Source organism: Leptidea sinapis, chromosome 12, assembly GCF_905404315.1.
Source record: "Leptidea sinapis chromosome 12, ilLepSina1.1, whole genome shotgun sequence".
NCBI classification, from domain to species: Eukaryota; Metazoa; Arthropoda; class Insecta; order Lepidoptera; family Pieridae; genus Leptidea; species Leptidea sinapis.
In genome coordinates, this window is record NC_066276.1 from 5626469 (window position 1) to 5637049 (window position 10581).

Here is a 10581-nt window from a genome sequence, read left to right on the forward strand (position 1 = left end):
AATTACAAATTGTAATAAATGTTGTATTGATACCTCAATTCCATAGTGTAGCAAGTTTGAAATTCAGTAAGTTTAAGTAAGGTATGTGAAATTGTTCCATAAACGATGACCACCATAACCACAGAGAAAGAAGTTGATAAATGAATACTGAATTCATTCATACTTGATGTTACCTTCAATATTTCTTCATAAGTCTAGGATAGTTACGTTTCAAACAGTAACAAGTAGAGTTGTTTTTTTTAATTTTGTTTGTGAGTCTTTTTCTGAATTGTTACTCTTTGGAACTGAGGTATCGGTATGACGGATCGGTTGGCTCAGTGGAAGAGCGCTCTCAAAAAACCCTAGTGGTCGCGGGTTCGAGTTCCGCATCGTCATAAATTTTGGTTATAAATTTAATTTAATTAATCCCAGAAGTGAGGGATATAATTATAAAGGAGTTAAACCGTTTCTTGGACATTGCAATTACTTTATTTTTCTTAAATAAACGTAGCCTAAGTTACTCATTACATCAGCTATCTGCCAATAAAAGTCACGTCAAAATCGGTCCAGCCATTTCAAAGATTAGCCGAAACAAACAGACAATAATTGTTAAAATTGTTATTTTGGTGTATGTACCGCATATATATTCATATACATGTAGTAAAAAACGGTTATTTCAATATTACAAACAAACACTACAATTTTATTTATATGTATAGATATATATAATCTGAATCTCGGAAACGGCTCCAACAATTTTCATAAAATTTAGTACACAGGGGATTTCGGGGGCGATAAATCGATCTAGCTAGGGGATCAATTTAAAAAAAATGTAGTTTTTTCCGTGTTTAAATGAGAAACAGGTACAATAATATTAGAATACAAAGATAAATTTCGCCACTATATACAATACTGCTCAAGCTCAATAGCTCAGATGGGACATTAGGTGATCCGAAAAGCATAAGCCCCCGTTTCGAATCCAGATGTCCTATTAGTTTTTTTTTGTTCATTCTTAAAAATTCGAGCAAGGCTCGGTCGTCCGGATATTAGTTTTAAAGTGAATTAGTTAAAAACTGAAGTAAGGGTTATCACTTTAAAAATATAACAAATTGTTTAGATTATTCAAGATTGACATCTCAAGTCAATTTCCTAATATACAAATATTGGAGTTGAGCAGGTTATGAACTGTAAAGTAGATCCTGTATATGAAGCCACAACCTGATAGTTGAACAAAGCATACAGGATTATGGTATGTTTTTATCGGTTGTCTAACAGCAAGAGACTCTATCTAGACGTATAAATTATCTATGGTCTTATTGTACTATCTCTGACGTATTTACTAAAATTATAATTTTATAACGATGTGTTGGTAGTGTACTAAATAAATATTAACGCTTGAGAGATGTCATGGAAACCAAATTGGAAATACACATAAAATATGTTTATCTTGTAGTCATATACACAAAAGATTGAACAATAGTAGTATCCTAATATCTCTAGTGTTTACTAGAGATGCCTGATCTTAGATATCTGATAACACTATCAATCGGTACTCAGCTGATCAAAGAGTTGGTCCAGTTACAAATGTACGCCATGAGAAACAGATTATTGCATTCGTTTTTGGGTAATTACTTAACATTAAGTTCTTTATATTCGTTATTTATTACTTTATAATGTGTAATGATTTTATATAATAACTGCCATGTTTAAATATTCGTAAGTTTCTCCAAAATTTTTATTGAAAACAGTAGTTAAAGTGTTCTAAATATAAAAGTAAAGTGTTCTAAGAAATTTGAAAATTTTATATTATGTCTCTAACATCTTGGATTATATTTACAAGTTTTATTTATGTATAAGAGATTTTTGTACCGTCCGTCTGTCGTAAATGTTGGTATTTAATTTAAATTAATATTGTATCAACAAGTTCATTAATTATTATTTAGATTAATACTACTGCTTTATTTATATTCATGTATTTTTATTCAAAGTAGATTTTTCAATAACTTTTTGATATAGTTACATTCATTTTCTAATTGGAAACGAAATCAAATATTATTTTATTTTATGAAATTTAGGGACGAGACGAGCAAGTCGTTTAACTGATGGTAAATGATATGCCTTGCCCATTACAATGCAGTGCCGCTCAAGATGATTGAAAAACCCAACAAATTTGAGCGGCACTACAATTACGCTCGTCACCTTGAGACATAAGATGTCAAGTCTCATTTGCCCAGTAATTTCACTAGCTAGGGCGCCCTTCAGACCGAAACGAAGTAATGCTTACACATTACTGATTTAACGTGATTGCACTCATAAACCACTGATCGTATAGATATGAAACTACCACGATTCGATGCAAAATTTATCCTAGATGGATTATGGCTACTTATTTTTTCAATTCCAATGTTCCTTCATTAACTTATTTCCTTTTTAAATTCTCCCAGCGAAGCGGGCGGGAACAGCTAGTTGACTTATATATTTCACAATTAATTATATAATACAAAATACAAAATCATTTATTTCGCACTTTACATGTACAAATTAACAATTTATACTGACACTAGGCGTTGCCTGTTTCGTGGGGGAAATAATAGAATTAACAGAAAATAAAAATATACAAACGGCTAGTGACAACAAGCGTGACAAATCGGCGAGCAGCTTTCCAGTTACCCGACCGGAATACACAAGTTCTGGTCGTTGTCGAAAGCTGCTCTTGGTAACTTCAGCCAGCCGTCCATGCCGATCTCTTGTGCACTCTTTTTAGCCGTCAGCTCTTGGTATACCTAGAGGGTCACCAGTTGATCAACGACCGACAATACGGGTTTCGCCATGGTCGGTCGGCAGGTGATCTTCTGGTATACCTAACACATCGATGGGCTGCGGCTATTGAAAGCAAGGGGGAAGGCCTGGCCTGGATATAGCGAAGGCCTTTGATCGTGTATGGCACAAGGCGCTCCTCTCCAAACTTCCATCATTTGGGCTTCCCGAGAGCTTGTGCAAGTGGACCTCCAGCTTCCTCACTGGGCGCAGCATACAGGTCGGTTGTCGACGGATATTGCTCGAACCCGAAGTCCGTGAATGCTGGAGTGCCCCAAGGCTGTGTGCTGTCTCCCACGCTGTTTCTTCTGCATATCAATGATATGTTGGACACCTCCAACATTCATTGCTATGCAGACGACAGCACTGGTGATGCCGTATATACGGGCCATGCAGGTCTCTCTCGGGAAATCGTTGAACAGTGCCGGGAGAAACTTGTGTCTTCTATCGAGTCCTCTCTTGAGAAGGTCGCGGAATGGGGAAAATTTAACCTTGTCCAATTTAACCCCCAGAAGACTCAAGTTTGCGCGTTTACCACTAAAAAAAACCCCATTTGTCGTATCACCGCTCTTCGACAACACTTCCCTCAAAGCCTCGCCTAGTATCGGAATACTGGGACTCGAAATCTCGAGCGATTGCCAATTTCGTGGTCATCTGGAAGGCAAAGCCAAATTGGCTTCAAAGAAACTGGGCGTCATCAATAGAGCACGGCAATACTTCAAGCCGGCCCACATACTAGCGCTCTACAAAGCGCAGGTCCAACCACACATGGAGTATTGCTGTCATCTCTGGTCTGGCACACCCCAGTATCAGCTCGATCCATCTGACCGCGTGCAACGCTGAGCAGCTCGAATTGTCGGGGCCCAGTGCTCTGTGAACGGCTGGATCACTTGGCGTTGCGTAGAGACGTCGCTTCATTGTGTGTCTTCTACCGCATTTATCACGGGGAGTGTTCGGAAGAGCTGTTTAACCTGATTCCTGGCGCCGAATTCCACCTTCGCACGACACGCCACAAGTTAGGATATCATCCTCACCATCTGGATGTGTGGCGGTCCTCCACAGTGCGGTTTTCAAGGAGCTTTCTTCCACGTACTACAAAGGTGTGGAATGAGCTTCCTTGTGCGGTGTTTCCGGGACGATACGACATGGATACCTTCAACGGCCTTCAAAGGCCAGCAACGCTCCTGTGATTCCTCTGGTGTTGCAAGAGATTGTTGGCGGCGGTGATCACTTAACAACAGGTGACCCGTACGCTCATTTGTCCTCCTATTCCATAAAAAAAAGCTGATTACTAAAACTTAACAAATCAAATAAAGAAATAAGCTAAAAGTAATAATTGTGTGTATAAGTAGGTGAAAGTATGTGTATTGTGTATATGTGTATTTTTGAGGATTGTACCTTAGGAAGATTTTCAGTTTCCATATAGGATAGTTGTATTAAATATTTTGATAGAAGTTCTTTAGCCTTGAAGATGGAGTGTTCTATAAATTTACATAGCTGGACCAGTTTATTAAAAACCCGGCAAATGCAGTTTTGACAGTAGTAACAGGCAATTTGTAAACTCGGTTTTTAAGCAAAGTATTGTACTCTTTTGACTTCAGTGCTGTTTTGTGGACATGCATCGCCACTCTTATCAGGTAAAGCTTTCGCTAAGCACCTGAACGTCGCTGTTCAAATCATTTGTTGGGTATCTAATCGGTTTCCTCAAAGCGACTTTTAACATAGTTCGTTGCGCTCTTTCCAACTATTTTATATAATTAGTTAACGTTTTTACCCACCTGCTTGCGGTAAAAGGCTTAAGTAATGTATATACTCAATATAATTTTTTTCCTTTGTTTGTTACAGGTCTTATGTTGACAGTACTGCCAACGTTATGTTCGCCAGTACCACATTTGGAAAGGATTGTAAATGGGTACATAGTTGATATAACAGATGTGCCCTATCAAGCAGCGTTGAGGCGGAAAATGATTAGCGGGTGGGTTCACTCGTGTGGTGCTGTAGTGATCTCCGATAGGAGTGTGCTGACTGCGGCCCATTGTGTGAATACGTGAGTACTAAATACTCAAATAGATCATTGGAAACAATAGTATTCCACCGTTTCATTACAATATCAGGGCAAAAAAAAACATGTGTTAAATTCACACGTGGTAGGAGTGAAACCATCAAAAATTTTGCCTTCAAGATAATGAGACGTATGTGAAAGGAAGAGGATAATTGTAGGTTTTAGTAATGATCATAGTGAAACAATGTTTGATAATTATTTTACATTTTATTCGTATATATTACATAGATTTATTCAGACTCAGAGCTTAAATTTTCGATAAATTATACAAGAGGCTTATGCTAACTAAAGTATACAATAAATATTTTGGTCTTTATATGGTCCTTATATCTTTAGAATACTGCGTCAATTACTGTTTTTGTTCTTGTTGTTGACACAGTGCGACTGCTGCACAATTTCAAATTTAATTTGGCGTCCGAAAACTCAATCAACGGAATCCCTGTATATGATGCAAAATTTACATTGAACCTCTAACCTGCATATTATTATAAAGTCCTGGTACATGTTGCTAGGATGATACATGATTTCATCCGCTATGAAAGACATTACTATCACCGCTACCATATTGATCTTCTCCTTGTATCTATGTAGTAATACATAGAGCGTATGAGGTCAGAATATATTAAGGTAATACTAGCGTCATACGTAAGACAAACCTCTTCTTCATCTATGATAGCCTGGTATCAAAGTATTGTATAATGCTTTCTATCTCATTTTCTCGCCGGCTGAATCCTATACATTTCTGTCTGTGTCTTTATAGTCTTGCTTTTTCATTCCGTCGAGTTTGAAATCACAAGAAAGAAGTTTCTCTTTAAAAAATAATTGCTTATTCTATTAATATTATTCTTTTACTCTCGCCTTGTCACATTTCACCTATAACATCTTTGAAGTATGTTTCCAATAAAAAAAGAATCATTGAGATCGGTTGGCTTTATATATATATTGAGTTATCCGTCCATTTGTAACGCACATACTTAATGTAAATTTAAGACTTATATAGCTTACTCATAGATCCCACTGTCAGAACCGGATCAAAAAGATTGACTGGATCAAAAAGATGCGTGAATAGAGTGTTAACAAAAATGTTTTGGTTGAGATAACACACGCATTCATTTTATAGTCGGTGATCACCTTCGGCTGCACCTACCCTAGATGCAAATATTCTAAACTACCAAACAAAATTATATCTGTTAAACATTTCAGATACGACGAACAACAGATATATAATCTTCAAGTTACTGTTGGAACAACCAATCGTCTAACCGGAGGCACCGCTTACGAAGTCTCAAAAGTAAATGTCCACGAGCAGTACTCATCAGAAACGTTGGAGAACGACATTGCTGTAGTTATTGTGCATGACACAATAATTTTCAGCGATTCGGTGAATAAAGTAAATTTGCCGGGACCAGAATTTAATATTGAAGTAGGAGCAACTGCAGTAGTGTCTGGTTTTGGCCATACTCAGGTAAGAAAGAGCTTTAAGGCGCGGACTGACTAGGATTGTAAACACTACAATCAACCCTGCAATATTTGTGTTGATCATGTGACTGAGCTGCAAATGGGCATTTATTTTACTGATTTTCTTTTGTTTATTCAAAATTTACAGATAAAACTGAAAAATTTATCGGTTTAAATTTTAGAAAAAAAGCTGAAAATTCGGAGATTTTTGACTCCAAAGTTTATTTTTGGGAAGCAACTTCCAAATTTTTTATTGGATACTTCAAATTATATATAAATATTCTATTCGGTCAAAAATTTTCTTTAGATCCTTCTTTGTGCACTGTATTTTTTGCGTCGGAATATTTTCATTGCGTTATGTTGTAATCGACTCCCTTAGAAACCAATTTTTGTGTATGACCGCGCCTTAATATTAATATGGATAAAGGGTCTATAATAGCTACTATTTTTTGAAGTTGATGATGACCTTCTCACATATTTAAAGACCATGACGAGAATAGATAAAGATATGACGTGAAGGTGTTTCTAATATATACGACAGAAATATCAACGACAGACCTCAAAACAATCTACTACTCGAAACTCAATATATTTATTGCATTCTACAATGGTATTATAATAATTATGATAGTAGGTACATCTTAAGGCGACACTAAATGCCGGCGACCTTGAGCGATATGAGTTCACGGCTCCTATGTAACAAAGCCAATATTTTCAATATTCTTGCGTCGCAAATGTAACATTTTAACACGCGCAAACAGCTTAATTGCTTAAAATCCTCACTATTGATGACTAATCTGAATAAATGTACCTACACAAATAAAGTAAAAGCTATAAGAACAACTGTTATGAGAGTAGTATACTAAACAAATGCATCATTCCCAGAAAAAACTTGTTTAACTGCAAAGAAAACTGGTATTTCATAATAGCTCTGGAGTATTAACTTAAACCAACAGCAAGCATTAGCAACCTACAAGTAAGACTTAAGGGTTTGTGTAACAGGATAAAGTAGTGTTCATAGCTCCAAATGCTATATTTTCACCACCAAACATGTCTAAAAACACCTTGTTTGCGCGTTTTCTGTTTACCCTTCGCCTTAAGTTGTACTGACATTGTACATGCTCTAGGGCACAGCAATTTTTAAGATTTAAAAGCTATTCGTAATTTTTTATTTTACGTATTAATACAATAAAATCCTTATTCACTTAGACATTATTATTACTTATTTACTACTTATCGTATAAATACTGTACTGTATAATGGTCTATAAGTAGTACCTACTGACGTTGTAGACTCTGTAGAGCACAGAAATTTTGTGAGACTTATACCCGATTGATTTGAAATTTATCATTGGCATACACATTTCACGATCTAGCAACGAAACCCTCAATATCAACTATCAGACACTACACTTTAAGCAACCATTGCCATGGTATTTGTTGCTAAGGTAGACGTTGTTATAGTAACCGTAATGCGATGAGGGAATGACGAGTCACATCAGCTAGTTTTATACTTAGTTATAGAAAAAGTATTGATGATTTTGGAAGCTAATTTAATAATATCGTTCTAATTACCTTCGTACATATACGTACGTATACTGAAATCACTTTGGAAGGACTTACCAGCTGTTGCTCATTTGCCCTCGTACTCCATAAAAAGTAATTAAATTAATTTATTTGAATGTTTTAATTTGTAATTATAACTGGCTTATTACATTAGATTTTGCGTACAAGTTACATATTTATTATTATTTTAGCTAACCCGACGTTTCAAGACCTTTCCAGATCTCGTTTTCAGGGGGACTGCAGATGAAATGAGTCAAGATAGTATTTGTCATAATTGTCATTATAAAGTTTAACGCCATTTATTGCCTCGGAGGTGGTATTTGCTAGACAGATGGTTTTTGGCAAAATTTACTGACAGTGTCCTCTTATTTTTTGGCATGTGTAATGTGGGTTTTAATTTAGAGATTATTGGATCCCAGGTGTTAGATAATTTTAGACCATCTTCTCTATTGAATTTTTTTTATGACAATAAGAGACAAGATGAGCAGGACCTTCAGCTGGTGGTAATTGATACGCCTGCCCATTACAATGCAGTGCAGCTTAGGATTCTTGAAAAATACAAAAATTTTGAGTGGCACAAGAATTGCGTTCGTCAACTTGAGACATAAGATGTTAAGTCTTGTTTGCCCAGTAATTATACTAGCTACGGCGCCCTTCAGACCGAAACACAATAATGTTTACACATTACTGCTTCACGGCTGAAGTAGGCGCCATTGTGGTACCCAATTTTGAGTGTTTTAAAAAGAAACGTCGAATTAACTAAAATAATAATAAAAATTTAACTTTTACGCAAAAACTATTGTAAAAACAAGTACAGCTACAACGACAAACGTTTTAATTTTTGAAAAGTGTTTTATTTAAATTAAATAAAAGTTTATTTCAGTTTGCAGGCGAGGCATCATCAGACCTGTTAGCAGCTCTCGTAGAAATCGTTTCCCAAGCGAAATGTGCTAGAGCATACCGAAGCATCGCTTCAATATATACCGGGATGATCTGTGCTGCCGGAAAGGATCCACCTAGAGACGCGTGCCAAGGAGACTCGGGTGGACCATTAGTTACTAACAATACAGTCATTGGCATCGTTTCCTGGGGAGAAGGTTGTGCAAATGAAGCATACCCCGGTGTTTACACTAGGGTATCTGAATATACCGATTGGATACAGAGCATTCGTTATAATAATTGAAATAAATGAATACTTTTTGAAGTTACATTGCTTTAGGCGCGTTATGAAACAATGATGAGAGTGAAATTTTGTGATGCGCGCTCGTCACTGTAACACAAAAGTAACAGGGTGAAGTTAGTTCCTAAAATTTCTCTAACGTTTGCGATTTTATTATTTATTTATTTTTGTTTCTTCGTCCATTAGGATAGACAAAGGGTCCAAGCCGTATTCGTTATCTAATAATTAATTGTCAAAGCCATTGTTGCAAGATTTTTACAATATTTTTCTTTCTACAAACGTAGAATAAATAGCACGAGGAATAAATAATTTTAAGGATTTTTGTTGTTGTAAGGCCAAAGAAGTATAACTTCTTGCGTGCATACATAAGCACACACACACTTTTCTGTCTTCAAAAATGATTCCAAAGGTTTGAATAGATAATAAAATAATGGAACAATATTACGACAGCGTCATTATCATTCAAATTATCTACACAATAACTAACTGATAAATTTTGATTTAACGGTTCATTTTACAAAGTTATGTTACCCATAAATTCCCATGCTTTATCAATTTCACTTGAAGTGAAAAGTGTATTGAAAGTTGGTCTACATTTAAAGCGAGTAACACAGGTAGCTTAGAATATTATCGAGAGTAAGATCGCATTTGAATCGGAACGCTATTGCGATCCGATCTTGCTACGGAATTCTGTAACAAGGTGAAAGGTGGAAAAGAACGAGGTTTGGCTCATTGGAATTAATTGTATTGCAAGGACTTTTGGTGCCAATTCCCATTTGCATAGTGACACACATTTATTTTAACTCTAAGGACGGCTAATACAAGAATATCTTTTACACTGTACTCAATAACGTTTGTTTTAATTTACAATTACTTTTTTGACATACTCGTGTGTAGGCATTGCACTTTTTGTCGTTCGAGTATGTTTGTTGCATCACTTTCAATATATTGTTATTGAAATGATTTGTAGAACGATAAAAATGTAAATCTTGATTTAAAAGAATGAGTTTCTTTCAACTTCTGCTCAGTAGCTCAAGCCTTTACGAAGTAGCAGTAGATTCAATGAGAATAATTTTTAAGTAAGTCAACATGAATAAAGCGATTTTGATTTGATATGAGCATGAGATTTTTTTATACACAAATATAATTTGAACTAAAAATTTTATGAACGATCTCTGGCGAACAGGCTCGAACCGACGACCTCTGGCGTTTAAGGATTAATTCTAGAAGTGAAGGTTGTGACTTTAAAACATAACAAATTGCTTATACTATGATCACATTAAAGAAAACCTATCATTACGGGGAAGCGTAGATTTTTAGGGGTTTCCACGTTGGATAGCTAGGCTGATCCGTTGACCGAAATAGCGGCCAGCGCTTGGGTTGGCAGTAGCCTTATTGAGGCGAGAAGATAGTACTTTGTACATTCTCCGCGCCTCTAGGCCCCACGGGCCAAGTGTCTCGTCATCAAACGGCACAAAGATGTATGACTCACTGAGACCGACATATTTGCGACGTTTGCT

The 10581-nt window shown here is 36.1% G+C and overlaps 1 protein-coding gene across 1 annotated transcript; it reads left to right on the forward strand.

Moving 5' to 3' along the window:
• Nucleotides 1–1531: 1531 nt before the first annotated feature.
• Nucleotides 1532–9085, forward strand: LOC126967227 (trypsin 5G1-like). The gene is made up of 4 exons (XM_050811719.1): nucleotides 1532–1603; nucleotides 4642–4843; nucleotides 6062–6323; nucleotides 8765–9085. The coding sequence occupies exons 1-4, from the start codon at nucleotides 1564–1566 to the stop codon at nucleotides 9062–9064; spliced, it is 804 nt and encodes a 267-aa protein (XP_050667676.1). The 5' UTR covers nucleotides 1532–1563; the 3' UTR covers nucleotides 9065–9085.
• Nucleotides 9086–10581: the final 1496 nt, after the last annotated feature.

Bases quoted from the DNA above. Each gene is read 5' to 3' on its own strand.
- LOC126967227 (XM_050811719.1), top strand. From the start codon at position 1,564: ATGTACGCCATGAGAAACAGATTATTGCATTCGTTTTTGG. The intron at 1,604-4,641 runs GTAATTACTTAA...TGTTTGTTACAG, and splicing joins ATTATTGCATTCGTTTTTGG to GTCTTATGTTGACAGTACTG. The intron at 6,324-8,764 runs GTAAGAAAGAGC...AGTTTATTTCAG, and splicing joins CTGGTTTTGGCCATACTCAG to TTTGCAGGCGAGGCATCATC.